At 63.5% G+C, this 22,087-nt stretch overlaps 1 protein-coding gene across 1 annotated transcript in view; it reads left to right on the top strand.

The window, feature by feature from the left end:
* Positions 1 to 1,458: 1,458 nt before the first annotated feature.
* Positions 1,459 to 22,087, top strand: part of MYO15A (myosin XVA) — a 43,155-nt gene continuing 22,526 nt past the window's right edge. Inside the window, exons 1-29 of the mRNA XM_072938540.1 lie at positions 1,459 to 4,992; positions 6,955 to 7,034; positions 7,420 to 7,483; positions 8,162 to 8,271; positions 8,599 to 8,673; positions 8,884 to 8,974; positions 9,331 to 9,336; positions 9,566 to 9,669; positions 9,765 to 9,828; positions 10,639 to 10,752; positions 11,258 to 11,419; positions 12,336 to 12,449; positions 13,041 to 13,099; positions 13,185 to 13,308; positions 14,250 to 14,345; positions 14,764 to 14,895; positions 15,405 to 15,530; positions 16,200 to 16,277; positions 16,796 to 16,944; positions 17,055 to 17,100; positions 17,268 to 17,392; positions 17,853 to 17,970; positions 18,284 to 18,459; positions 18,939 to 19,023; positions 19,754 to 19,807; positions 19,907 to 19,988; positions 20,068 to 20,198; positions 20,629 to 20,724; positions 21,642 to 21,877. Coding sequence (XP_072794641.1) covers positions 1,459 to 4,992; positions 6,955 to 7,034; positions 7,420 to 7,483; positions 8,162 to 8,271; positions 8,599 to 8,673; positions 8,884 to 8,974; positions 9,331 to 9,336; positions 9,566 to 9,669; positions 9,765 to 9,828; positions 10,639 to 10,752; positions 11,258 to 11,419; positions 12,336 to 12,449; positions 13,041 to 13,099; positions 13,185 to 13,308; positions 14,250 to 14,345; positions 14,764 to 14,895; positions 15,405 to 15,530; positions 16,200 to 16,277; positions 16,796 to 16,944; positions 17,055 to 17,100; positions 17,268 to 17,392; positions 17,853 to 17,970; positions 18,284 to 18,459; positions 18,939 to 19,023; positions 19,754 to 19,807; positions 19,907 to 19,988; positions 20,068 to 20,198; positions 20,629 to 20,724; positions 21,642 to 21,877 — 6,431 coding nt within the window. The remainder of the gene's footprint in view (positions 4,993 to 6,954; positions 7,035 to 7,419; positions 7,484 to 8,161; positions 8,272 to 8,598; positions 8,674 to 8,883; positions 8,975 to 9,330; positions 9,337 to 9,565; positions 9,670 to 9,764; positions 9,829 to 10,638; positions 10,753 to 11,257; positions 11,420 to 12,335; positions 12,450 to 13,040; positions 13,100 to 13,184; positions 13,309 to 14,249; positions 14,346 to 14,763; positions 14,896 to 15,404; positions 15,531 to 16,199; positions 16,278 to 16,795; positions 16,945 to 17,054; positions 17,101 to 17,267; positions 17,393 to 17,852; positions 17,971 to 18,283; positions 18,460 to 18,938; positions 19,024 to 19,753; positions 19,808 to 19,906; positions 19,989 to 20,067; positions 20,199 to 20,628; positions 20,725 to 21,641; positions 21,878 to 22,087) is intronic.

Here is a 22,087-nt window from a genome sequence, read left to right as displayed (position 1 = left end):
GTTTTCCTCAAGTGGGCAGCGGCCCCAGCCCAGAATCCCCCGCGGCAGAGGCCCAGTTCCTGTGTCCACCCCACCCCTGATTTCCCAGTGTCCATCAAGTGCCGCTTCCACTCCCCGGGGCACCTGCAGCAGACACCACCAGCCCTTAGCACCACCTCCAGGACTGCAGAGCGCCGACTGGCTCTTGGGGGAGGAAGAGCAGAGAGTGACAGGATGCGGGGGGAAGTGAGGTGCTCCTGAGGCTTCGGGTCCTACAACTGCTACCTCTACGTTCTGCCCCCACCCCCCTCTGTCTAACAAGCCCTACCTCTTACAGTAGAGTTTTAAAAGCGATCTGGTCACTGGCCAGACTGGGCACATGGCCTGAGGTCAAGTGTCCACCCTGGAGGAATCAGCTGCACCCAGAGAGGCAAGGACCACATGGCCACCGCTTTCTCAGCAGGGGCAGAAACTGGGAGGAGAGGCAGGGCCAGGTAGGGACACCACATACCCTGCCAGGCAACTCTGTCACATCCATCTCTTTGGGAAGGAGACAGGGCAAGGTTATCACTCCCATCCTCCAGATGAAGAGACTGAGGCCCAGAGAGGGCAGAGGGCTTTCCTGAGACCACAGAGCCAGGCAGCGGCAGAGCTCGGAATCACAGCCAGGCCAGCCCCACCCTCTGTCTCTGCTCTTCCGCACTCCTCACCTTGGCCAGGCAGTGGCCTTACAAGCCCAGCTGGAGCTCCATGGTGCCTTCTTTGCGCCCCGCCTTCGGAGCCAGCAGCCTGGTTCTCCCCAATAAATTATTCACGCTCCCAAGGGCTGGCCAGCTCTGGTTACACTGACCGTAGCCCTGGGCACCTGCCCTGCCCGCCCCTCTCCTCCCCTTCCCAGGACCTGGAGGGTCCCAGGTTCGCCTCCAAGGTGCCTTGGTGGGCTCTGAACGTCCCACCCTGGCTCAGGAGACGTGGCCCCACCTGTGGCCCCGCACAGTGTGCTGGGTGACTCAGGACGGGTGGCTGCCCCTCTCCAGGGCTCAGTTCTTCGTGATGTGACACTGACCCGAGCACTCTCTTCGGTGGGCGAGCCGGCGGGGACTCGGGGAGGGCTTGACTGGGGTCAGCACACTGGGCCTCATGGGGACTCTAAGGCTGAGGTGGTCTCTGCCAGCACAGGCCCGCCAGGCTTCTCCTGGCCTCCAGTAAACGATACCCACGCGCCTCCAGTAGGCTTGAGAGTGAAACCCTAGGCGGCATCGCGAGGAGATGAATTATGGATCTGCCCTCTTGAAATCCTGGTCCTGGCCAGAAGGAGCTTGGCCATCCCTCCCCAGGCCACCGAGGCCAGTCCTGGCTGCTCCAAGCCCGAGGAGGCTGCATGTCCAGCCACGGGCAGGAGACCCAGCAGGTCCCCGTGTTCCCAAGGCTCTGAGCTTGTGACATCGGACCCGGCCGATCAGGAAGCGGGTGGCCACCATGGCGAAGGAAGAAGAGGATGAGAAGAAAGCCAAGAAAGGGAAGAAGGCGAAGAAGGCGCCGGAGCCGGAGAAGCCCAAACGGAGCCTGAAGGGGACGTCGCGGCTGTTCATGGGCTTCCGCGACCGCACGCCCAAGATCTCCAAGAAGGGCCAGTTCCGCAGCGCGTCAGCCTTCTTCTGGGGCCTCCACACCGGCCCCCAGAAAACCAAACGCAAGAAGAAGGCACGCACCGTGCTCAAGTCCACGTCGAAGCTCATGACGCAGATGCGCGTGGGCAAAAAGAAGCGCGCCATGAAGGGCAAGAAGCCGTCTTTCATGGTGATCCGCTTCCCGGGCCGTCGAGGCTACGGCCGCCTGCGCCCACGCGCCCGGTCGCTCAGCAAGGCGTCCACGGCCATCAACTGGCTCACCAAGAAGTTCCTCATCAAGAAGGCCGAGGAGTCGGGCAGCGCGCAGGCCACGCTGGACGCCTGGCTGGACCGCTCGGACTCCCGCGTGGGCTCGCGCAAGCTGCCCTTCCCGTCAGGCGCCGAGATCCTGCGGCCCGGGGGCCGCCTGCGGAGGTTCCCGCGCGCCCACAGCATCTACGCGTCGGGCGAGCCCGTGGGCTTCCTGCCCTTCGAGGACGAGGCCCCGTTCCGGCACTCAGGCTCCCGCAGGTCGCTTTACGGGCTCGAGGGCTTCCAGGACCTGGGCGAGTACTACGACTACCACCGCGAGGGCGACGACTACTACGACCAGCAGTCGCTGTACCAGTACGAGGAGGAGCCCTCCCTGGGTGCCCACGGCCCCCGCGGCCCGGCCTGGCCGCCCTACGGAGACCACCTGCACGGGTACCTGCCGGAGGACCCGTACGACTACTACGGCGGATCCTTCCACCCCGACTACGCCTATGGCTACGGCCACTATGGCGACTACGGCGACTACGAGCCGCCCTACGCGCCGCCGTCGCGGCCCTCATCTCCCCACGGCAACTACGACGCATACGCGGCGCCGCCGCACGGCTACTACCTGGACTCCTACGCCCCTTCCGACGCTCTCTACCCGCCCTACGACCTCGCGGACGACCTGGCGTACGACCTTCCATACGCCGCGCCCTACCTGGACCCCTACGCCGTGCCCTACGGCGCCCCCTACGGCGCCTCCCAGGGCGTCCCCTACGCTGAAGGCATCTATGGTGGCGGAGACCAGGCCATCTACCCCCCCGAGGCGCCGTATCTTCAGCCGGAGCCGTCGGCCTTCCCGTATCCATGGGTGCCACCGCCCATCCTGTCGCCTCACAACCCGTACGCCCACCCCATGGATGACATCGCGGAGCTGGAGGAGCCCGAGGAGGCGGGCGGCGAGCGGCAGGGTACCTATTTCCGCCTGCCCAGCGCTGCTTTCTTCGAGCAGCACGGCATGGACAAGCCCGCCAGGTCCAAGCTGTCCCTCATCCGCAGGTTCCGCCTGTTCCCCCGGCCCCAAGTGAAGCTGTTCGGGAAGGAGAAGCTGGAGGTGCCCCTGCCGCCCTCCCTGGACATCCCTCTGCCCTTGGGGGATGCGGACGAAGAGGAGGAAGAGGACGAGATGCCGCCGCTGTCCCCGATGCCCTACGCCCACCCCTTCTGGGGCTTCCTCACACCGCGCCAGTGCCGCCTCCAGCGCGCCCTCTCGGCCTTCGGCGCCCCCCGGGGCCTGGGCTTTGGCCGCGATCTCGGCCGCCCCGCGCCGCACCCGGCCACCTCGCTGGCACGGTTCCTCAGAAACACCCTGTCGGAAAAGGAGCCCATCCCGCGGCTTAAGGGCAGTCAGAAGGCCCGGCCGGGAGGCCCGGCGATCAGGGAGGCGGCCTACAAGCGTTTCGGCTACAAGCTGGCGGGCATGGACCCTGAGCGGCCTGGCACGCCCATCGTGCTGCGGAGGGCGCAGGCGCGCGCACGCAACAACAACAACTCCCACGGCCCGCCCCCTGCCCCGCGGGCCCCCAGCCCGAGCCCTGGCCCGCCGCCAGCCCCGGCCCTCGCCCCAGGCCTCGCGGGCTTCGTGCCCGGCCTGCCCCCGCCGCCGGCCTCGCCCTACGGCTCCCTCCGCCGGCACCCGCCGCCCTGGGCGGCCCCGGCTCACGTGCCCCTCGCACCCCAGGCCAACTGGTGGGCCTTGGCGGAGCCCCCTCCTCTGATTCCCGAGGGTCCCCCCGATCTGCTGGCCTTCCCCGGACCCCGGCCCTCCTTCAGGGGCTCACGCTGGCGGGGGGCGGCCTTCGGCTTCCCAAGGCCTTCCCCACTGCCCTCACTCAGGAGCCTGCCTGGCCTGGGCTACCGCTCGCCTGCGGCGCCCCTGTCCCCTCAGCCCTCCTTCTGCGCCGGCCCTTTCCGGCCGCCCTTCTCACCCCCGCCCGGCCATCCCCGCTCGCTGCGAGAGCCCCTGTCCCCGCGCGGAGCCTCGGGGCACCCGGGCGCGCCCTACTCGCCCGCGCTGGGCTCCCCATGGCCGCCCTCGCCGCCCCCTCTGCTGGGCCCCAGCCCGCGGCGCCGCTCCCTCAACCTGCCCTCGTGCCTCCCGCACACGTGGCGCCGCCTCAGCGAGCCGCCCACAGGAGCAGTGAAGCCCAGGCAGCGCCAGGCCTTCCCGCTGCGCCCCCGTCCCGCGTCTTGGCGAGCAGCTGCCGCTGCCTCTGAGCTCCAGGAGAGCCAACGCGAGCCAGAGGACTCAGAGATGCCCTGGACCGTGCCCCCGCTGGCCCCCAGCTGGGACGTGGACGTGCCTCCCACCCAGCGCCCACCCTCGCCCTGGCCAGGAGGCCCTAGCAGCCTCCGTGGCTTCTCCAGACCACCCCCTGTACCCAAAAACCCCTTCCTCCAGCACGTGGGCCCAGTGCCCTCCCCTGCTCTCCAGCCTAAGGACACAGCCTCTGACTCAACCAGGATCTTTCTGGGTAGACACCACGACCCAGGGTCTGGACAGCTGAGCAAATCAGCCAGCCTGACCCCCAAGAAGCCAGAAGAAGAGGGCTGCACACGGGATCCCCAGCCACCAGCAGAGCCTGAGCCCCCCACTCTGAAACCCCCCAAGGATTCCCTTCCAGAGCAGAAAGCACTAAGACTCAGCCTCTCCCACCCACTGACTGTATCTGACCAGATGAGGGCCACATGGCCACCATGGCGCCGCTGGGGGACCCTGCCCAGCACCCCATCCCCCTTGGTGCCCACTGGGGCCCCGGGGCCCCTGCCCAGGGCAGGTGAGCGGCGCCAGGCAAGCCCTGGACGTTTTGCTGTGGTAATGCCTCGTGTGCAGAAGCTGAACTCTTTCCAGCGAGCTGGTCCTGCCCTCGTGCAGCCCCCCGTCCAGCTAACCCAGGACCCGGAGCCTGGCCCCAAGCCAAGAGCCTGGAGTCTACTTTGGTTCCGCTTCTGGCTGCAGGGGGAGACCCACCAACCCTGGCTGCACGTACCCACCCATCCCCCATCCTGCCGCCTGGGCCCTGGAGCTGCCTGCCTGCACCATGGGGGCCCCTGGGAAGAGGTTGGACCCAAAAGCTGGTGGAACAAGGTATGAGGGCACAGGTTAGAGGGAGGGCTTGGGGTTCCATCTTGGGAAACAGGGCAGGAGATAGTCTCGGGACTTTGGTGAGCTGCCGCCTGCTTGGGGCTCAGTCTTCCTGTCTAGTTTGGGAAGAACAGCCTCGGCCTCCCAGAGCTTCTGGAGGATTGAACAAGGGGACGCTGGGCACAGACGGGCACAGGACAGAGACGCAACAAACTTCCCCCGGATCACTTCGAGGAAGGGGTCTCGTCCCAGCCTGGGCTCTGAGCAGCCCTGTCCTGGTCCAGTCTGGATGGCGTGTCCGTCCCCAGCCCCTTCAGCGATTTTGTCTGAGCGCAAAGTGCAGACCGCGCCTGCCCATCCTGTCCCACCACCTGTTCGTGTCCGAGCTGTTCGCCCTGCCTCCTCCTGACCCTCCCCCAAATTGATGTTTTCTCTCTCTTGGGGGTTCCTGCTTAAGGGCAGTCCCCTGGGCTGTAGGGCTCTGGACTATCCAAGGGTGAGGGACTCAGGAACCAGACTTCCAGCTTCTTCATTGTGCAGTGGGGAAACTGAGGCCCATAAGGTCCCAGGGTGGGTCAGGGCTGAGCCCAGTCTGGGCCCCCTGTGGGGTGTGGGGCAGGCAGCCTGTCTGAGGGGCGCCCAACCCGTGCCTGGCTCCCATGCTCACGGTGGATCTCGACTGTGGTGCTGGGTGTCCCTCGGCCGAGGGGGTGGTCACCGGAGCCTCCCCCGGGACGCCTAGAGTGGGCGGGGCATGCAGGGGCAGCCGGTGTTTCTCAGCCTCTGCAGCCGGTGCCCCGCGGAGCGGGCGGCCAGCTGGACCTGGCAATGGCGACTGGGGCAGCCTGGCTGCTGGGGGGGCCTTGGCCGCGGCGGCGGGTGCCCCGGGCTGTGTGGGCTGCAGCATTGCGGGAGCGGGGCGCGAGGTGCCCGGGGGTGAGGGGCAAGGATGCGTGGGCCCTCCTCACCCTGGAATACGTGAGTGGCTGAATTATTCAGGGTTTGCGGCCACTGGCGCACATGGGCAGACGGGTGGGCGGGAGGCCAGGGCCTCCAGGGTGATACTTGAGGTGCCCTAGTTAGCGCGCAGGGCCCCCTCCTGGTGTCCCCTTTCCTCGCCGCTCAGGGAAGGGGGTAGGCCGGATCCCAGAGGCCGGAAAGGCGGAGCGCACACATGTGCTCGCAGTCACGGGGGCCTGGGACGTGGGCTCAGGCATACCACAGCCAAAGGAAAGCGTGTGTATGTGCACGCGTGCCAAGGTCAGGGCAGACGTGGCGTCTGTGGGGTCACGTGTGCACACGTAGACAGGCACAGAGGAGTTTCCCCCAAAGGTGGCATCAGGACTTTTGTCTCGAGACCCCCAGGTGTGGGGACAGCCCTGTTGTAAATGCACACAGGAGCACACCTGATGGACATAGAGAGCATCGGCCTGCACGTGTGTATGTGCCTGCAGCCAGGCACTGCGGGCCGGCGTGCACGTCCACGGGCATCGCGCAAGACCACGGGTGGGCGTGAGAGTGCCTGACCTCCTGATGCCACTGTGTGTAGGTCTGTGCGTGTGGGTCTGTGTGTTTGCCGGGCACTGGGCATGGATACGGCGCCAGATGGGACAGCCTTGGTCCTTCTGGAGGTGCCATGCACCAACATACAGATGTTCACCCAGTTGTCACATAAGTAGGCATGGGGTTCACACTGGAGAAGGGTGTCAGCCCCGGGAGAATGTGTGGTTTGGAGGGCTTCCAGCTGGCCAGAGGGAGCAGTGGCCATGTGCCTGTGCTCATCCCCCGGTCAGGAGCCGTGGGAGCACGCAGGAGCCTGCCGCAGGGAGCACAGGGGCCAGGCGTGCGTCCCTGGGAGTGAGGGTTGTGTTCCGAAGCAGGGCGGCCCGCAGTCCTGATCATGTCCAAGCCCCGGGGCCACGTGCGGTGCCCTCCAGTGGGCCGACCACAGGCTGTCTCTCACAGATGCACTCCATCCGCAACCTGCCGGCTCGGTTCCGAGAGCAGCACCAGGAGGACGGCGTGGAGGACATGACTCAGCTGGAGTGAGTTGGGGGTGGCGGGGTGACCACGCTCACAGCCAGAGCCCCTCCTCCTACTGGGGGCCCCGCCCACGGGGCCCCGCCCACCCCCAGAATGTTTCCAGAGCCTCAGTTTTCTCCGCTGCAAGTCGAAGGTCAAACAGTGTGATGAAAGGCCAGTGAGACGGACAGGTCCTACCTAAGAGCGTCCCGCACCCTCGTGAGGTAGGGGCAGCCATCATTAACCCACTGAGCAGATGGACAGACTGAGGCACAGAGGGGTGAAGTAGCTTGACAAGGCTTCACAGTTGGTTAGTGTCAGAGATGGGACTTGAACTCAGGCCTTTCTGACCAAGGCCCTGCACTGAGGGGAGGGTGGACCCTGACTGTCCCTCTCTGTGCCCCACAGAGACCTCCAGGAGACCACCGTGCTATCCAACCTCAAGACCAGATTTGAACGGAACCTCATCTACGTAAGGCCCGGGCGGCTCTGCACTGGGCTCGGATCTGAGGGCAGCTGCCTCCCTGCCTCCCGAACCCTGGGGATTCTACTCTTTGAGTGTAACACAGTAGAGCCTGGAGCTCTGAAATCCAAAATCCTGCAACGTAGAGTCTTAGAATGGTGGGTGTCAGGGCAGAGACCCGGAGACAGGGATCCCAGAAGCGTGTGCCCCCACCAGAGAACCAATGGGTAAGGCTTCCAGATTTCCGGGAGCCATAGACCTGGATCGCAGGTAGGGTGGTCGGGGCGGAAGGGACCCTCCGGCCTAGAACCACAGTGCCCAGCGTGGAGGCAGGGCTGCCTCAGATCCCCTGGGCTCCTGACTCCTTCCCCCTCCAAGCAGTGGAAGTTTGGTCCCACTGCAAGGCAGGGAGCCAGGCCCTGAGTGTGAATAAAGGCAGGACGCGGTAGCTGGCGCGGCTTCTCGCAGAATCGTGGTTGTGGGGCTCTGCTTGCTCCAAGCTCCTCCCAGCCGCAGCCTGGTGCTGTGCCTGACCCCCCACCTCCAGGGCGGGCTGTGGGAGGGAGTGAGGTATAGGCACGGGGCCAGGCAGGCAGACGTCTGTCCTCGTGAGACAGGGACCCAGGCTCCCAGGAGCGGGGGAGGGAGGGACACAGACTGGCCCTGAGGCTGCTGTCTGCCTAGCAGACGTACATCGGCAGCATCCTGGTGTCGGTGAACCCATACCGAATGTTCGGGATCTACGGGCCGGAGCAGGTGCAGCAGTACAGCGGGCGGGCCCTGGCCGAGAATCCCCCGTGAGTGTCTCTGGGGCTGGGGGAGGGACCGCCCTGGGGTCTCCCTGGTGAGTCCCTGGCTGCCCCTCGGCCACGGTTCAGGGCAGCTGGCAGTGGGCAGCCCACCTGCGCAGCCCAGCAGTCTTCCCCCGAGCCCGGCCCCAGCCCTCTCTGGGTTGGAGGCCACCATGGCTCAGACCAGGATGGGGGACTTGCAGGGAGCACTTCCCCACGGGGAAGGGGGTGGAGCAGGGTTAGCTGCTCGGCCGGGCTGAGATGCCCCCTACCCGCCCTCTGGGAGGTCTGGGGACACCAAGGCCCAGGGACACCTGTGGCCTGTCTCTCCAGGCATCTCTTTGCAGTTGCAAACCTCGCCTTTGCCAAAATGCTCGATGCCAAACAGAACCAGTGCATAATCATCAGGTGAGCAGTGGTGGGGTTAGGGACCTCTGTGCATGTGTGGCTGGGGGTGTTGGGGATCTCAGAGGGACCTCCTGTGCCCCTGGGGAGATCACACAGCCTCTCTGTGCTGGCCTGCCTGCTGCGTCCTCTTGCATCATGGTGGGGTCGGGGCGCCCAGACGAGGCCATGAGCAGGTGGAAGGAAGCTCACTCTGCCCCTTCACCTGGTCAGCGGAGAGAGCGGCTCTGGAAAAACTGAGGCCACCAAGCTGATTCTGCGCTACCTGGCCGCCATGAACCAGAAACGGGGCATCACCCAGCAGGTCAGCCTGTCTCTCTGCTGCATCATCTGTCTCCCCAGGGCCCTCAGCCGAGTGGTCCGTGTGCTCCCCAAGAGGTCAGGGGGAGGCAGGAGAGGACATCCCCTGAGCTTTTGGGAGGTAGGCCAGCAGACTCCCACCTGCAGGGACTCTCTGCAGGCCCCGAGCCCACACACCTGGTCTCTGGGGCACAAGGGCTTGCTGTCACCTGGCGGCTCTCCTGCCCACCGAGGGCTGGGAGGGTCGGCCAGGGCCTCCATGGTCGGAGGCCCCTGGGGACAGGGAGAGGTGGTCCGTCCTGCAGCTGACCCAGCTCTGTTCTTGTTCCTCCTCCTCCTCCCTCCTGGTGGCTTCTGAAGATAAAGGTACTCAGCAAATGCATGCCCACGACCGTGGAACGCGTGTGTGGGTGTGCACGTGCACACACGTGTGCCATGGTGGGGTGGGCAGCACGAGGTGGGGTGTTGGGGGACCCGGGAAGCCCTGTGGTTCTGCAGGGGGCCCACCTCCCTCACAAAGGGGAGAGCTTGGGGTGGCCCCAGCGTGCTCCCTCCTCGAGGCCCCAGGACAATCCCTGTGTCTCCTGGGGCCCAGATCCTGGAGGCGACACCCCTCCTGGAGTCCTTCGGTAACGCCAAAACTGTCCGGAATGACAACTCCAGCCGCTTCGGGAAGTTCATGGAGATCTTTCTGGAAGGGTGAGTGGGACGGGGCAGAGCCCTCAAGGGCCCTGTGTGGACTGGGTGCCCTGGCGCAGTCCCAGCCCCACTGACTGCCCCCACCCCGACTGCAGGGGCGCAGTCTCTGGTGCCATAACCTCCCAGTACCTGCTCGAGAAATCCAGGATTGTGTTTCAGGTGGGCAGGCCCGCCAGGCCCTGAGTGTCGTGGGGCAGGGGAGGGTGGGGGCATGCAGAATTAGTGGACCACACACGTGTATCGTGGTCTCCCTCCCTCTCCCACGCCCTGCGGCCACATGGGCTCTTCCTTGTGCCCATAGCACACCAGACACCAAGCTGCCTCAGGGCCTTTGCACCGACTGTTCTCCCTGGAGCATTCTTCCCCTAGACACCTGCATGGCCAAAGCCTCAAACCCCCTCACCTCCTCCAAGTCCTCCCTGGAATGTCACCCACTCAGGGAAGCCACCCCACTATGAAGTGCAGCTCCCCCTGACCCACCAGCACCACTTGTGTGGTTTTCCTTCCCTCCACCTGACTTAGTTTATGTTCTAACCAGTGATTTGCTGAGTGTGCCCCCAGCCAGCAGGTGTGCTCCGAGAGGCTTCTGCCTGCTTAGTTCCCCGTGTGTCCTGAGGCCCTGGCTCCGGGCCCGGCCCCCAGTCCATGCTTGCCGCTCTTGCTGGGTGAGCCGCTAGGAGGCCCTGTGAGTGCGCACCTCGGCTATGGACACACGTGTACATAGGCGTGTGTACATACGCGAGAAGGCCACCTTTCTCCTACTGCTTCAAACTAAATTCCATCCTGCCCAGAGGCTTTCTGCCCCCTGACCCCTGCCGTCACCAGACTGGGGCTCACTCGTCACGAGGCACCAGTCTCACCTGAGGCCTGTGTGTGTTTCTGTCTGTGGCCGTGGTTGGGCCTGGACGTGTGTCTGGGGGTCACCGAGGTGGGGGCTCCCCCCTCTGCACCCACCCACCCTCTCTGCAGGCCAAAAACGAGAGGAACTACCACATCTTCTATGAGCTGCTGGCCGGGCTGCCGGCCCAGCTCCGGCAGGCCTTCCGCCTGCAGGGAGCCGAGACCTACTACTACCTGAACCAGGTGAGCGCCAACCTGTGTCTGGGCCCCGGGCCTGTCCCTGTCCTGTCACGCTGGGTGGGCCGAGAGAGCCCAGCTGTGGCATCCTGCTGGACAGCAGAGGTGACGGAGGTTTGGGAGGGTGAGTTTGGATTTTGGGTGTCTCATCATGGCAGGGGGACCAGTGTCTTTGGGGCCCAGAGCCAGGGTAGGGCAGGCCTAACTGAGTCTTCATTTCTCTGGAGCCCAGAGCAGAGCTAGGCAGCCTGGAGCACGTCCCTCCAGAGCCTCGGTCTCCCCATCTGTAAAATGGGCACAGCCCAGTCCTGCCTTTCAGGGCTGAGCGGGGGTTAGTGAAGGAGGAGCATGGGAAGCCCTTACCATGGGGTGGGATGTGGGGCCCGTTCCGCCCGCCCGCGATAGAAGAATGAGGGACCAGCTCGGGCCAGTGCAGGTGGGGGTGGAGCAGGGCCCCTGAGGGCTCCGGCCCCCACCCAGGGCCCTAACCCCCGGCCCGGCCCCGGCCCAGGGTGGGAACTGTGAGATCTCGGGGAAGAGCGACTCGGACGACTTCCGCCGGCTCCTGGCCGCCATGGAGGTGCTGGGCTTCAGCGGTGAGGACCAGGACAGCATCTTCCGCATCCTGGCCTCCATCCTGCACCTGGGCAACGTCTACTTTGAGAAGTATGAGGTGAGATGCCACGGCCCGCTCGGGGTCCAGCTTCCCTGGGACACAGGCATCTCTCTGGAGGTTGAAGAACCACCAGGTCACAGCTGAGAGCACACATCGCTTGTTCTCGTTCCTCCGCTTTGGGCTTGTCCATCTTTTGCTCGTTGGCGTGTGAGAGCTCTTTACATACGTTAAGGAAATCGGCCCGTTGTCTCTGATGTGAATCACAAGTGTGCTTTCTGGTTTATCACTTGTGTTTTGCCTTTGTTTACAGGCTTTTTGGTGTTTTTCGAGTTCGGGGTTTCTTTTTTGGCCAGGCAGGTTTTTAAAAATTGTTCTCAGGCATTTCATTTATTGAAAGTCTTTTGTACAAATGTTAGACCTTTTATCATTTTTAGAGAGAACCTATTCCTCTAAAATTGTAACAGTCTTCTAAGATTTTTTCAACACCTTTTCTGGTTTCTCTGTGGTTTTTTTAAACATCTGACTCTCCGGCTTATCAGGTATTCATCCCAGTGAGGGGTGAGGTGGGGATCCTGTTTCTTTTTCTCCAGGCGGTCGCTCAGTCTTCCAGCTTGAGAAATACACACTGATCACACACTAAATTCCTGTGGGCATGTGTAGTTCCAGACTTTTTGTCGGGCTTCACTGATCTATTTATATGTGGGGATAGACCCTCTGTTTTTTTGTTGTTGTTTTGTTTTTTTTTAATTTTATTGGGTTATAGTCAGTTTACAACGCTGTGTCAGTCTCTGGGGTGTGACACTCTGTTTTAATTGTTCCAACTTCATACTGTGTTCCACCATCTGGTGGGGCCCCCTGCACTCCTCTTCTGTTCCAGAATTTTCCTGAATGTTCTAGCTTGTTTATGTTTTCACACGGACATTAAACTCAGCTTCCCTGGCTCAAAACACACTTCTGTTGGCGTTTTGCATAGACGGACGCGCAGGAGGTGGCCTCGGTGGTGAGCGCCCGGGAGATCCAGGCCGTGGCGGAGCTGCTGCAGATCTCCCCGGAGGGCCTGCAGAAGGCCATCACCTTCAAAGTGACCGTGAGTCCCTGGGCACCGGGAATGCCACCACAGCCTCCTGCCAGCGTCCGGACAGAGCTGCTCTGCGCCCCATCCTGGGTGGGCCCTCTGCCCCCGCCCCCGGCCTGTCCGTCTCCTGACTCGGGCCCAGAAGCGGGTAACCTCAGGCCCCGCGGGCATAGGCACTCGGTCTCCAGGCCTTAGCATTCGCTGTTTCCTCTGCCTGGAATGCTCTTCCCTTTTTCATGCCTACTCATCCTTCAAGAAGACCCCACACAGGCATCCTCCTCTGCAGGGAGCTGTCCCTGACCCCTGGTGGGTCAGCACCTCCCACGTCCCCTGCTCTTCCTCCCTTCTCCCCTCCGTGTCATGTCTGCTTATGCCTCTGTCCTCCCCAGACCAGCAGCCCCCACATGCAACCAGCAAGGCAGGCAGAAGTGGGGACGAGTGTGTCCTGGTCGGTCCCGGCTGACTTTGTGCCTAAGACCAGTCACACCATCCTCCTGGCTCCTTTCCCCATGCCCCCTACTCCTCAGTTCTCTGAGGACTTCCCGGAGGTGCTGGCCAGCCTGCTGTCACTCAGGGGCACATCTCCCCCCGCCCCACTGCCAGGAGACAATGCGAGAGAAGATCTTCACGCCCCTGACCGTGGAGAGCGCCGTGGATGCCAGGTGAGGCCAGCCTCTTCCTGCCTGAGCCCCAGGCCCCCAGCCCCCCAGCTCTGCGGCCCCCACCCCAGCACCGCCTCTGCTCCAGGGATGCCATCGCCAAGGTCCTGTATGCACTGCTCTTCGGCTGGCTCATCTCCAGGATCAACGCGCTGGTGTCCCCGCAGCAAGACGCCCTGTCCATCGCCATCCTGGACATCTACGGCTTCGAGGTGGGGCTCCGTCGGGCTCTCTCGTGTTCCCCCGCCTAGGACAGTCTCCATCCTCCATCTGTTGGGGCCCTCCCTGGTGATCATCTCCCTTGTCCCCTGCCGCTTCCCCCCCTCGCCCACAAGCACTCCCTGGGGCCTCGCCTGAAAGGACCAGACCTGGGCCCTGGCCTTGGGGAGCTTCCAGGAGGGACTGGGTGGGGAGGGACGGACACTGACAAGCACATGTGGTCAGAGCCGTCAAAGAGGCAGCCTGGCCCTGGGGAAGCCCAGAGAAGACCCTGCGCTGCTCAGGGGTCAGGGAGCCTTCCTGGAGGGGGAGGAAACATCTCATGCTAACTCCTTAAGAGCCAGTAAAGCATTCGAGGTGCAGGAAGCAGCCTCCTCACAGGCTGAGAGGGGTGGGGCATGGCAACTGGGGAGCTGGAAGTCACTTTCGGGGTTGGGATTGGGGGCAGCGGCAGTGTTGAACACACAGTGAGGGAATGGAGAGCAACAGGCAGCATCAGGACAGTGGAAGTCGTTTCTGAGGCCCCCGTGGCACCTGCCACATGCCAGCTGCTGTCCTAAGCACTTGGTTATTAATTCACTTAATACTCATGGCCACCCTATAAGGTAGGCACTGTCATTTCCCCATTTTAAAGATGGGGAAACTGAGACACGGGGTTGCCCAGGGCCACATAGTTAGAAAGCGGCCGAGCTGGGACTGGGACCCAGACAGAAGGTTCCAGAGCCTGGGCCTTGAAGCACTACCAGGTGTGGGGACCTGGACTGCCAGGTTCTCACCTGTGCACAGTGGAAGGCATAGAAGGTTCTGAGCAGGGGTTCTGCAGTCAGGCCTCAGCTTGCGGAAGCTGTGGCCTCGGGAGGCAGAGAGGGCCCTGAGCCTGCACTGGTGGGATGGATGGGCTGCCAGACCCCCTCACCCACCGCCCACCCAGCAGGACTTGAGCTTCAACAGCTTTGAGCAGCTTTGCATCAACTATGCCAACGAAAGCCTTCAGTACCTCTTCAACAAGATCATCTTCCAGGAGGAGCAGGTGGGCAGGGCCTCTGGCCGCAGCTGTCCCCTGCCCTGCCGGCCGCCAGCTGGGCCTCCTCGGAGCAGGCGGAGGGTGCTGGCTCTTCAAGGGCAAATCGGAGGCTGTCCATAGGCCCAGTGGAGGGAGAGGCGTTGTGAGCCAGGGACCAGCACGTGTGAAGGCCTGTGTTCTGGAGGGGAGGGTGTGGGGGGCGCTGAGCCCAGAGAAGGGCCCTCGCGAGGGTTCCTGGCCCTCAGCATGGCTGTCCCAGTGGAGGGAGGAGCAGGGCCCAGAGGACGCCTGCTGCTCTGCTAGGGAGTGTGCTCCCTGTCCAGGAGTTGTGCACGCAGGGGTGCCCTGGCCAAGCCCCTTCCCTTGGAAGCAGGGTGGGAGGGTCCCGGGCAGGGCCAGGAGGCAGAGGCCCTGCTGCCTGCAGGAGGAGTACACCCGGGAACAGATCGACTGGCGGGAGATCGCCTTCGTGGACAACCAGCCCTGCATCAACCTCATCTCCCTGAAGCCCTATGGCATTTTGCGCATCCTGGACGACCAGTGCTGCTTTCCCCAGGTGAGCCCAGCGCTGCGCCAGCCTGGTCGGGTCCCTCCGCGTCTCTGAGCCTCATGTCCTCATCAGGTCTGAGTGCTGCATTTTTTTCTGCTCTGGCCTGGGGTCAGGGGCTCAGGACCCCCAATCTGCCAGTCAAGGTTGAGGCTGCGTAGAGGGCTCCAGAGGAGGGGCTGCACCAGCCTGGGAAGTCATAGAAGGCTTCCTGGAGGAGGTGACCTTGGGGTTGGGCCTCACCTTCTGATTGGAAAACACAGGCTGGGAGGGGTGCTCTGGGCAGTGGGACTAGAGTGTGCACAAACAGCTGGGCTGGAGGGGAGGCAGCTGGGAGTTAATCAGACACCACCTGCAGGGGTCCACTTGGGCCGCCCCATTCCGAGCAGTGGGCAGCAGGGAAAGCTGGGACTCGTTCCTTCCCAGTGCTCGCTGGGGACCAGTCAGGGCTGGAGAGTTTGCCACTCGGCCAGGAGCAGGGTGCCCAGGCCCCTGCCCACCCCTGACCCTGCCCCTAGGCCACAGACCACACGTTTCTGCAGAAGTGCCATTACCATCATGGCACCAACCCACTCTACTCCAAACCCAAGATGCCACTGCCCGAGTTCACCATCAGGCACTACGCTGGCAAAGTCACCTACCAGGTAAGACCTCCAGTACCGCTGTCCCTGCTACTAGGGGCACTCGTGCCTGGCTCCAGTGCTGGCCCCACTGAAACTCCACTGTGTGGTCTGGGAAAAATCACTTTACCTCTCTGAGCCTCAGTTTCCTCATCTGGAAAATGGGGGTCATAAAAGTGCCCATCTCATGAGGCAAGCGTGAGCAGTCTGGGGCCATGGTGGGTTGATAAAGAGCCACTCCCCCTGTAGTGATGTCACTGAGGTCACTCTTATAACCCCATCTCAGACACATTCCTGCCCTGGAGGTGTCTCAGGCCCAGATTCTAAGCCTCTGTCCCCATCTGGGCCTTATTTGCCTCATCTGTAGAATGGACACAAGACAGTGTCCTTCACTGAGGATGCGGCCAAGCCCCGGACTGGTCCTGGGAAGCTGCGGCTAGGGCCTCCTCCCCAGGAGTGGGGAGGTAGAGGGGACAAGAGGGGAGGGAGCCAGAGCAGGAGGGTCCAGTCCCCACAAGGACAAACAGGGAGACAGAGGCCTGCCAGAGCCAGGCCAGGCTCCCCCAGGGGCTGTGGGGGCGGGGAGCAGGGGCACATGCAGGCCGAAGCACCCTGTGTAGCTTATCCCTCTGCCTCCCGGGCCGCGTGGGCCAGGGTGGGTCCTGCTCGAGCTGCGCACCTCTCCTCTTGCAGGTGCATAAGTTCCTGGACAAGAACCACGACCAGGTGCGCCAGGACGTGCTGGACCTATTTGTGCGGAGCCGGACCCGGGTGAGCCAGCCTCGCCTCCCGCCGCCCCGGGCCCCCAGCCCAGAGCCAGGCCCTGCCCCGGTCCTGAGGGGGCAGGGAGGTGCCCCAGCCCCAGCCCCAGCCCCATACCCACCCTGTCCCTCCCCAGGTGGTTCTGCCAGCCCCTGCCCCTCTCTGGGCCTCCACTTCCCCTCTGTCCAGTGGGCACCCTCCCCGCCCAGGTCGTTGCCAGAGCTCAGGGCCAGGTGTGTCACAGGCCACCCGAGGGCCAGGCACAGAGTCAGTGTGTTCCCCAGACCGAAGACAGACAGCCCAGCCTCAGGCGGGCCCGTGGGATGGGGCTGAGCACCCTGACGGAGAGGTGCGCCAGCCGGGAGGACACGGGCCTCCTGGGGGAGCAGGGGCCCAGTGGGTCACTTTTCTGACCCCTCTGGTCTGGGCATTGACCTCTTCTGTTCTTCCCCTTTCTCTTCCCCCTTCCCTGTCTCTCTGGCTCCTGGTGCCTGGACTGCCGCCCTGGCCACTGCACCCTGGCCCAGGTGGTGGCCCACCTCTTCTCTAGCCATGCCCCTCAGGCAGTCCCCCAGCGCCTGGGCCAGAGCAGCTCCGTCTCCCGGCTCTACAAGGCACACACCGTGGCTGCTAAGTTCCAGCAGTCGCTCCTGGATCTGGTGGAGAAGATGGAAAGGTGGGCTTGGCAGGGGCATGGGCACCAGCCTCCCTCTGACCCAGCCCTGACTCGGGGGAGGAGGACTCCCCCCTCCTGGCTCACACTGGCGTCCTCTGGCCCCTGCCCAGGTGTAACCCCTTGTTCGTGAGGTGCCTGAAGCCCAACCACAAGAAGGTGCGTGATGGGGGAGGCCCCTGGGGGAGCCAGATCCTCTTCCCCAGGCTCTGTGGCCTTGGGCAGCTGGTTTTGCCTCTCTGGACCGTCATCAGCCCCGCCCACTGTGGGGACCATTGCACGTGTGTGGGCAGCCATGCAGGCTCCCCACCTGGGCCCTCCTGCAGGAGCCCGGCCTCTTTGAGCCAGACGTGGTGATGGCACAGTTACGCTATTCTGGGGTGCTGGACACTGTGCGGATCCGCAAGGAGGGCTTTCCAGTGCGGCTGCCCTTCCAGGTGTTCATCGACAGGTACTTCAATCAGGGTGCTTCCTGAGCTCCACAGAACCCAACGCAGCCCACCAGGGCCCCAGGGATGCCCAGTCCAGGCAGACTAGGGCTTGCCATACACAGTTGCCCAGGTTGTGCACTGTGCAAGGCCACCACGTATTAGTTGTTACATGGCAGATATATTTATTTTTTGAATTTTTTCAGTTTAATCATGTATGTGTTGATTCCAAAGAGAGAAAGTAATTTTAATAGTTATCATTGCAAGTTCCCAGCAGATGGCAGTAAAATGTCTTATTCTACTGAAACCAGTTATGACTGTTTTCAGACACCTAGAAGTAGAGTCTTGAGAACAGAAAGCTTTTTTTCTGATAAGGAGATACTAGGAGTGGAGACACTGCTGGGACCCGGCCTCCCAGACACAGGTGTCCGGGGTGGTGACCCTGGGGTCTCGCAGGCCCCTGGGTGAGTTTGGGCCCTGCAGGTACCGCTGTCTGGTGGCCCTCCAGCGCGACCTACCCGCCAGTGGGGACATGTGTGTGTCGGTGCTGAGCCGCCTGTGCACAGTCACGCCCAACATGTACCGCGTCGGTGTCAGCAAGGTGAGTCCCACCCCTGGGGGTTCCACACCCCACTCTCAGGGGCTCTGGAGCTGGAGCCTGGGAACTGAGAGACGCCCAAGCTGGATTACCATCCTGGAGGCTGCGCCGTAGAGCTGGTAAATGGAATGTTGATCCCACGTCCAGAGCTTTGCTGGGGCGGTTCCTGCTGCCTGGTTCACCGTCACCCCTTCGCCCTCTCCAAATCCACCAGCTCCAGGGGCTGTCGGTCGGGCTCCTGGGCTTCTGGGGAGGGCGGGGCCCCCAGTCGGTTACCGGGCCCTTCCCTGCCTCAGTGCTTGCCGGCCGCCCTCAGCTGTTCCTTAAGGAGCACCTCCACCAGCTGCTGGAGGGCATGAGGGGGCACGCCCTGAACCTGGCAGCCCTCACGCTGCAGCGCTGCCTCCGCGGCTTCTTCATCCAGCGGCGTTTCCGCTCTCTGCGCCGCAAGATCATCCTCCTGCAAAGCCGGGCCCGAGGCTACCTGGCCAGGTGCGGCCCAGATGGGGCAGGACTAAGGTTAGGCTGAGGGGAGGCCATGCCCGAACTTGGATAGTGAGCTCTCTGCTCCTGGAGGCATGCAAGCTGAGAGTGAGGACCTCTGCAGAAAGGATGGTCAGATTCTCTGTGTCTCTCCTCTTGGATGTCCTTCTCTCCCACCCCCTGGCCTCTGTGACCAGTGAGTGGGAATCTGTCCAGCCAAGAGAGGCCCCACCCTGCATCTCCTGTACCCTGGAACTACCATGTGATGGGAAGTACATGATCCAGATGGCTTAATCCAGGCCCTGGCACTCAGTTGGCTGTGTGACCTTGGCCAAGTCACTGCTTCTCTCTGAGCTTGTTTCCCTCTGTGCAGAGAGCCCCAGAGTGAAGTGTGGACACTGACACCAAGCCAGGCTGGTGTGGGCATCTCTGCCCCTAGGCCACCCCTGAGCCCCCTACCAAGACCGTTCTTCCCTCCGCACCCCCAGGCAGCGGTATCAGCAGATGAGGAGGAGTCTGGTGAAGTTCCGGTCCCTGGTGCACATGTACATGAGCCACCGGCGTTACCTCAAGGTGCAGGCCTGCCCCTCGCCCTTCTTCCAGGAGCCAGGCCTGCCCCATCTGGGCCCGGGGGCAGCAGGGATGGGGAGGAGGCACCCAGCACCCAGGAGGAGACTGCCAGCCCGGAGAGTCTTGGGTTCAGGTCCCCGCCCCACCACTCACCAGCTGGGTGACCTTGGCCCTCTCTAGCCAAGAGGAGAGCGGTGTGGAGAGGGTCAGGTAGGGGCTGCATTGAAGGCGTCTGGCCTGGGTCTGGGGTCACAGCAGGGGCTTCGGGACTTGGGCACAACTGGAGTTTGGTGGCCCGAGCAGCACTGGAGGAGGTTTTGCTCTTGCCTTGATGCCTGTCTCAGGCTGTTGTCATGTGACCAACCGCCAGAAAGACGAACATAACCCCAGAGCCCCGAGGAGCTGTGTGCCTCTACTGGCTACTTTGGGGGCGACGGGGAAGGGGCATCTGCCTGCTGCTTCCCAGAAACCCCACGACCCTCGCTTCCCCGAATGGTCCTCCCCCTGCCCTTGCCTCTGTCTGTCTTGCTGTCTTTGTCCCCAACACACGTTTCTCTGGCCACACCTCTGCCTCCCCCACCTCTGAGGGGGGTGGTCGCCTCCAGGCAGCAGGCATGCTGAGCCCTGGCTTCTCCTGCTGGCTGCCTTGGGCGCACTGGCCTGGCCCGCCCCGGCCTGGGGCTGCCGTCGCCTCTGCCCGCTGTTCCCGCCTTGACCATCCGCTCTCCTGCAGCTAAGGGCAGAGCGGAGACTCCGGGTGGAGGAGGCGCGGCTGCGGGAGCAGGAGGTGGGTGTGGGGGTCCACTTGGCCGCAGGGGACCGGAAGGGAGGCTGGCAGGCGGGGATGGTGGCGGGCCCATCCCCTCACCATGTGCCGTCCCTGCAGGAGCTGAGCAAGCGGCAGGTGGTGGCTGTGGGGCACCTGGAGGTGCCAGCAGAGCTGGCTGGGCTCTTGCGAGCCGTGACAGGTGCGTCAGTGCCGGACGATGTGGTGGGGCGGGGGCAGCGGGGGGCCCAGGTGCCTCATGTCCTCCTCCACATCCACAGGTCTCAGGATGGCCCAGGGCCCCCAGGTGGCCCCCGTGCGGACTCCCCGGCTTCAGGCCGAGCCCCGGGTCACCTTGCCCCTGGACATCAACAACCACCCCATGGCCAAGTTTGTCCGGTGCCACTTCAGGGTAAGAGCCGGTGCAGGCCCACGCGGCCCTGGCCAGTGTGGGCGCCACCAGTTAGCACTGATGCTGTCCTCTGCCCCAGGCAGGCTCCTGCGGGGTCAGGTATGAGGCCTTCTGTTGCTGGATCAGGAGGAGCCTGGGGCCTCCCGGGAGGCCTGGATGGCAGTGGAGGGTACCCGAGGGCTCAGGAGTGGCTTTCGGCCAACCGATCTGGAGATAGTTCAGGAATTTAACAGCTGGTGGGCCCAGAGCACATCGTCCCTGGTCTTAATTTCCTGCCCTCCAGAGAGGACCCCTGTGGGGCGTTGACCACAGACTTCTGAGGGCTGGTATTGGCCCCGCTCCAAGCCACAGCTTCCCTTTTGCACGCTGCAGACAGGAGCCCCATGCCCCCGCCCGCCTCTGTCCCCACGTGCCTGCCCTGTGCCCCCAGGAACCTGCCTTCGGGATGCTGACAGTGCCCCTGAGGACACCCCTCACGTGGCTGCCGGCCGAGCACCACGCAGAGGCCGTGGGAATCTTCAAGCTGGTATGGGTCTGCCCAGACCACCGTGAATTCCCAGCCCCTGCCCCTGAGGCCAGACCATGAGTCCTCTGGTCCTGCACTCCTGGACCCTCCACTGGCCCAGGCATGAGTCCGGGCCTCCTCCTTGCAGGAGAGACTGCTTTGAGGGTGTCTGGCCTCCCCTCCAGGCTGGGCCTGGGGTTGGGGGGTCTTTCTTCTCCCAGCCAGCTTCCTGGCAAAGAGTCTGCCTCCAAGCCTCTCTGGAGTATCTGAGGACACCAAGAGCAGATCCAGTCCTCCCCTCAAGGACTTCCTAGTCTGAAAAGGGAGGCCAAGCAGACCTCGTACCAAGCAGGGGGTTGCGAAGGTTGGGGAGTCCAGGCAGGGCCCCCCATCCAGCCCTGGGCAGGGTTGGTGAGGGCTTCCTGGAGGAGGGGGCATTTGAGCTAGAGAGGAGGGAGGCATCTGAGTCTCCCAGCCAGGGCAGGTGGAGAAGGCACAGAGAGATGAGGAAATAGACGGATCAGAACAGAGATGTAGGAGGGCGAAGGCCAGAGGGGTCCCAAGGCCTTGATGACAGGCCCAGAGCTGTGGTTTCACGCCAGAGGCCGGAGGGAGCCAAGGGAGGTGCTTCCATGGGAGGGATATGGTCGGGTATGCATGTTGGACGGTCCCCTGTGGGGCCTGGATGGAGCAAGGGGTGAGGAGCCTGCTGGAGGCCAGGGGAGCGGGGAGAGGGTGCTATGTGGGAAGCTGTAGGTTAATGAATACCTTGACTTTTCCCAAATGCTTAGCCGCTTCTTGTGGGACAGGGCTGTTACACTGTAACATTTCACGTGGGCAGGGGGACACGTGGGAAGGACATGAGAGAGATGCCCAGGGGGTGGGGACCGGGCAGGGACAACCTTCCAAGAGGCCCAGGAGATTCTGTCTGTGGCCAGATCCTGCGTTTCATGGGCGACCCCCAGCTGCACGGTGCCCGGGACAGCGTCTTCGGGAACTACATCGTCCAGAAAGGGCTGGCGGTGCCTGAGCTGCGGGACGAGATCCTGGTGCAGCTGACCAACCAGGTGTGGCGCAACCCCAGCGCCCACAACGCTGAGCGGGGCTGGCTCTTGCTGGCCGCCTGCCTAGGTGGCTTCGCACCTTCCTCACGCTTCGACAAGTATCTGCTCAAGTGAGTGGAACCGAGCAGGGCCGGGGCGTAAGGATGTGAGGTCAGGCCAGGAGTGACGCTCTGTGCTGGGAGGTTCAGGCTCCGAGGCTGGCCCAGGGCTTCACTGAGAGGGTGGGAGTCTGGAGCCCAGAGGTGGCAGGACCAGGGAGTAGGGAATTTGGAAGAGCGCATCCATCTCTCATGTCATGGGGGCAGGGGCAGGTACGGCAG

This window comes from Vicugna pacos, chromosome 16 (assembly GCF_048564905.1).
Source record: "Vicugna pacos chromosome 16, VicPac4, whole genome shotgun sequence".
Classification (NCBI taxonomy): Eukaryota; Metazoa; Chordata; class Mammalia; order Artiodactyla; family Camelidae; genus Vicugna; species Vicugna pacos.
Note: the sequence above shows the minus strand (reverse complement) of the source record. Positions and strands in the feature narration are given on the sequence as shown.